The sequence below is a fragment of the Rhinolophus sinicus genome, chromosome 14 (assembly GCF_057876585.1).
Source record: "Rhinolophus sinicus isolate RSI-liver-muscle chromosome 14, RSI-T2T, whole genome shotgun sequence".
NCBI lineage: Eukaryota > Metazoa > Chordata > Mammalia > Chiroptera > Rhinolophidae > Rhinolophus > Rhinolophus sinicus.
Genome location: NC_142514.1, coordinates 46,302,646 through 46,308,645, shown reverse-complemented (window position 1 = coordinate 46,308,645; position 6,000 = coordinate 46,302,646). Strand labels below are relative to the sequence as shown.

General features: G+C 36.5%; 1 protein-coding gene across 2 annotated transcripts in view; it reads right to left on the bottom strand.

Moving 5' to 3' along the window:
- Positions 1-1,574: 1,574 nt before the first annotated feature.
- Positions 1,575-6,000, bottom strand: part of EFCAB7 (EF-hand calcium binding domain 7) — a 46,146-nt gene continuing 41,720 nt past the window's right edge. The window contains exons 12-14 of one of the 2 annotated variants that reach the window (XM_019731483.3): positions 5,160-5,369; positions 3,043-3,150; positions 1,575-2,072 (exon numbers count right to left, since the gene is read on the bottom strand). In XM_019731483.3, coding sequence (XP_019587042.1) covers positions 1,998-2,072; positions 3,043-3,150; positions 5,160-5,369 — 393 coding nt within the window. In that variant the 3' untranslated portion in view covers positions 1,575-1,997. The remainder of the gene's footprint in view (positions 2,073-3,042; positions 3,151-5,159; positions 5,370-6,000) is intronic. The other variant, XM_019731490.3, reaches the window with a different exon arrangement.

Genomic DNA, 6,000 nt, shown 5'->3' with positions numbered 1-6,000 from the left:
ACCTTTACCTGGGGTTCTTTGTGCTGAGGATCAGGTATATGCCCATCAGTCTGTTGTAACTCCTGCGTGTCACTGACTCAATATGCTCCTGCTCAAACCCCGTCTTCATCATCCTGTGGGTCACCCAGGGGTCCATGTTGTCACAGGGTGGCTCAGTGTAAGGTCTGAGTTCCTCCTTTTGGCTCAAGTTTAGCCATCGCTCCTTCATCGGGTTTTCTAGCATGGCTCTGTCGCTAGGGGTGGACAGTCATTAACTTCTTTAAGATTCTGAGGCACTCGTAGGACATGTAAGAGGGACATGGATGCACCCTCTCAGAACCCGCTGCCGGAGCATAACGAAGCATCTTCGTGTGAACGGCGCAGTCCCACTGGTCATCTTATAGAGCACCACTCCCAGCTCCACACGTCTATCCCGGGGCTGTCACAGTTTTGGCCCAGGAAGAGAAGTTGCCGCAGACCATGCTTGGCTTACGGCCAGTGAATTTCTTGTTGAGGCCAAAGCCTATAATTACATTCATTTCTGAATCTAGAAGCACATTCTCTGGTTTCAGGTCCCTGTGCACGACGTCCTGCTGGTGGCAGTATTGCAGGGCAGATACCAGCTGCCGGAACATGCGGCAGGCCTCGCTCTCACTCAGGCGGTCATGGTGTTTCAGACAACGGTGTATGTCCACTCCACGCACAAGCTCCATAATCAGGAATGGTCTGTGCTTCGTCTCAATGATCTCAACTAACTTCACAACGTTTGGGTGGCTCAGTACAGTACCCTCAGACAATGAACTTCTAACAAGCCCTGCTGGTGAATGGCTTTGACAGCCACCTCTGCCCCTGTCAAAATATGCCAGGCCAACGTCACCTTGCCAAAGCTTCCCTGGCCTATGGTGTTCAGGAGCTTGTAGTGGTCAATACTGGGCTCCTTGTCAGTAGAGATGGCTGCAAGGTCATGTGACATGGTGACCCGCTAACTACACTAACACATAATACTAGCTGTCAATGCTAACTATGCTAACAAACAGTACTAACTATGCTCAGTATGTTAATTAGTTGTAACAATGCTAATCTGTGCTTACTAATGATGCCAATAAATGATACTAACTATACTATGCTGATACTAACAATGCGAACTAGGCTTACTAACGATGCTAATAAGTAATAGTAAACAATGTTAACTGTACTAAATGTACTAACATGCTAACTATACTAACTTAAAAAACTTTTAAAGGAAAAGAACGAGGAAAATAAAAAATAGAGAAAAATGAGAAAAGAACAAAGATAAGAAAAGGAAAAAATAAAACTGAGAAAAGAGGACAAAGAAAAATAAGAAAATGGAAAGTTATAAAGAAAATAAGAAAAAGTGTAAAGACAAAAGAAAAAATTAACTAAACAAAAGAAAAAAAGAGAAAAAAAGGAGAAAACAAGCTAACTGGTCGAAGTCCAACAGGTCACCACAAATCAGCTTCCTGGGCTATTAAAGGACAAAACCTCAGCCCAGCCAGAACCTTATATAGGATTTTTTGTAATTCCATCACAAGGTCAGAGTAAGATATGAACAATCACAGCTGGGCATAAGCCACATGATTTTCTCACTTATTGGTGTCAAGACCCCTTTACTCTGGGGGTAAAAAGGAGCCCACAGAGCTTTTTGTTTATATGGAATATTAAAAGCTGATATTTACTTTTAAAAAAAAGTGTATAGGCTTTTGTAGAATTCATTGAGTATTGCTTATTAAAAGCTTACCTGTAATTTTATTTTGATTTGCTATTCATAAATAAAATGTGGGCAGATTTCCTAAGTAAGGCCACGCATTAAAAAATGATTTATATTTAATAATAAAGTATATAATATAGCATGAAATGTAAATGCATACAAATTAGATTATTTATGTACATCAGTTAAGTTGATTAGCATTTAGTTGATCAACAAATAACAGACTAAACCTGAAATAATTCTTCTTAGTTTGATAGTCTCACGTAGAATTATTTCCTAAAAACAATATTTACGACATAAGGGAATACACACAATAATATATCCATTCTTGTCGTTCATTCAGAGGCATTACATGTTGACAAACCTGTATATAAAAACAGAATGCTTTTACTTTTTTTATATATAGTGTTATTTTTGGCTAACTTTTCAATAGGACAATATTTCTAGACCCTATGTAAAAAATATCCCTGTGCATATAAAATTCTATAACATGTGTCCTTAGCAGGGACCTGCAACCTATGATCTGATGTCTAACAGGATAATCCAGCCTAAATTCTACACTAATATAATAGTTGATAGTTGGTGTTTGTGAATGTGGGTAAAAAGGGGTAGTAGGAAGGGGAGTAAATATCTTTTCCTTACTACCGAGAATATTTTTAAAAACCTTCATTGGGACAACAGAAAAGATCATCTCTCTTTATCCCGTTCTAGATGTTTTAGGATTTCAGGGATAGTATGGAGAGAGAAGGGTGTTTCCTTTTTTCCCTTCACTAGACTGATTTCAGAGTCTACTATCTGTCCCTGCCTTTGAACTCCTGATTAAACTCAGAGTTCTGCTAACACCAGAACTACAGCTGTTCCTGGCTCTTTCTTGACTTAGTTAGTTATCTAAAAGTCAGAAGCATTTTCTCTTTCAGGTTATCTTAGAAAATCTAAATAATGTACATAAAAGTATTTTCGATGATCAAAATTCCTATTGCTATTAACACCATTTTGTATTTCTATATGATGTTCAAAAGTGCTTTCATGTACATCATTTTATCTTTACATTAACCTTGTGAAGTACCTGAAGCTGGTGATATTATATTAATTTTACACTTAAAGAGATTGGAACAGAGGTTAAGTGAATGCCCCATAATCACTGAACCAAATAGTGAGAACTGGATTAGAACCAAAGTGTCCTATCTCCTAGAATGAGATGATACTAATACGAATATCATATGTAAAATATTTTTCCACTTTATCTCATATATACATTGATTCATAGCATTAACAGCAAAAATGTTTTTTCAAATTGATAAAACAAAAGCTTTCATTAGAAAACAGTACATTACCATTGTAGACTTTGGTGCCACTTCTACTGCAAATATGTTGAGTCCTCTGTTATTTATGCAGTTTCTACTTAGCTCATTGTTGATGTGAATAATCACTTTGTTATCTGTCTGTAAAAAAAGATTTTATAAGTTGATAGTCCTTTCCTTAATAAATACAGACAAATACAATGATAATTATTAAACCCTTTGTAAGTCTTGTGACAGGTATTCACAGGGTTCTATAGGAACACAGAAAACAGTATAAAAATACAGAAACATTGGCTGAGACTGGGGTATCAAGGAAGACCGTATGGAAGAAGTGATACTTGAGATAATAGATCATAGACACTAGCCTCTAGGATGGATAGGAAGCAAGAGAAAGCAGAATGAAGCTGAAAATGATAGAAATGCAAGTCAATGTACTCCCTTGCGAAAGAACCTGCAGTAACTTCCTAGTGCCAACAGAGGGGGCAGTTTAACATTAGAGTACCCAAATTCATTTCAGCTCTTCTGCTACTTAGCTGTGTCACCTTTCACAAGTTAACATTCCTGTGCTTCAGTGTCCTTGTGTGTAAAAGGGGGATACTATTTACCTCATTGGGTTGTTGTGAGAAGTAAATGTGTTAATATATGTAACGTGCCTGGCACATTGTAAGACCTAAAATGTTATCACTTCATTTTGGTGAAGGAAGTTTAATTTTCCTTGAGGGAAATGAAGGAGGTGGGGGGTTGAAAAATGATACAGTAGAGCCCCCTTCTACCCTTATAGTCCTAATAAAAAATAGAGGGCAGTAAGAGAAACATGCTGGGTTTTAGGACTCACCCTTCAAAGTTTTATAATCCATTTGAAGATTGCAATCTATTAGCTGGGGACCCTAGCTTATTTCATCAACTCCAAATTTATCTTTTTTTCATGGTAACGTATATAATCTGGACCAATTCTACCTTTGTTATTTATCTTCCTGATATTCTTCCAAACAAAGCTCTCTGTTTCTGCAAAGAAGATAGTCTCCCTCTTTCCTCTATACCTCATATTAACCCTTTTTCATGTTTCTCCTTACAATGTTTCCTCTACTTCTAAGGACTGTCTTTCTGTGCATCTAAAGCCTGCTGTCCTTCAAATCCCACACATGCTCAAATCCCACATCACAGTCCCCTTCCCTCTCACCACAAATCTCTCCCCAATTTCTGTAGTCCAAATTAACATCAACTATAAGAGACACAAATACAATGAAACTATTGCACACACAAAAATTGTGTATGTTTAACATTTAATTATTCTCTGATCTTTCTTGAGAGTATTAATTTTGTCTTTCCCACTAGTCCATAAACTCCTTGAAAGCAGATATGATGTTACACTTTCTGGTAGCCCTTACTGTGACTAAGAGGGTTAGTTCCATAATGAATACTCACAATGACTCAATACTAAGGCAAATCTTAAGCACCCTAAGAAATTTAAGGCAGGCATAAAAATAATGAAAAGCTTATCCAGGAACTAAAAGAAATAAGCCAACAGTTCTAAAAAACCTACCTATGTTGAGTAAGGTTTTATGAAAAGTCATAATTTCTAGAAAACTGGGTATCTCTACCTTTAAGAATTTATGCATGTATTCTCTGCAGTATCAATAGTAGCAGGGAGGATGGCCAAATCTAGAAATAACTGGCTTAATAAAAGTAGGTCCTGGACAGTGGAATATATTTTAATTAGATAAGATGATAGTCTGTAAGATTTCCAATATTATAAACTTCATGGAAAACATTGGGCTAAATTTTTTTTATAGTTTTTTAAAACATGATGTTTATTATTTTAAATAGTCATGTCTGTGTGACGACTTTTAGTAACAAACTAAATAAAATACTTTGTACCCAGATCATGCTCCATCTCCTCAGATCTCCAAATATTTAATTTCATAGTATTTTAAGAGGGGAAAAAAACAATTATCTCAAGCCTTTAAAATAATACATAAAAATTATCATGCCCAGTGTGACTTAGAAATCTGAGGAGAAAGAATAATTGCTTATTATAAATATTGTTAATGTAATGGGGTATTTAATTACTATGCAAGAAGAGAGTAAGAAAGAAGATGGAACACATTAGTAAACTTTGCAAGTTATGAGAACCGCCTCTTAACGGATACCTTATTTTCAATAACTGAAGTTATCCAGGTGTCATACTTGTAGGTATGTACAATGATATTGTCATAGCCATCCATTACTTTGGCATCGCCTTTGTGAAGGACAGATGTACAAATGGCCTTCTCAAGTTGCCCGCTGCATGCCTCCATCTGGACAGCTTTAAGTCTTGGCTTGCATTTGTCTGCATAGATATCGATGACAAATGGGCACGCCTAATATGAAAGAAAAAGCAAACCTTGTTACAGCCTTTTGACAGAATTTAAAATAAATTATTTATCATTAATACGTATATCAGATGATTTAAGAAGATGCACTGCACCTTCTAGCTTGTCCGTCTGATACACTTTCAGAGGAGAATTTTAGTACAACGAATTAAGTAATAAAAAAGCACGACATTCTGATTTTTGTTTAGCATATTAACTGATAATATTCACAGAAAAGAAAACTATAACCTCTAGCAAATCAGTAATACCGCCTTTAAGCCATTGTACCACCCCTCCGTTTGGCTGAAGGCGAACTCATGTCATCTTAGTTATTTAATTTCCTTTTCTAACTTTAAGGCTACAGAAAGAACTCATCAAAAGGCTCTAAATGAATTACTATGTTTACAAATGAAAATTAATGGATGAATTTAGAGCACCGAAAAGAACTAAATGTATAAAAATGAATTCACAGTTCATAGTTAGTGTAAAAGCATCTTTGAAATCTCAGATCTAAAAGGACTGCGCATTTGGAAATGGATTTTTCTACTGTCTACCTTTTCGTCCTTACCACAACCTACAAGATGCCACACACACTAGTCTTCACCTCTCCATCCAACCCGGTTTCGTGCTTCGCTACTGG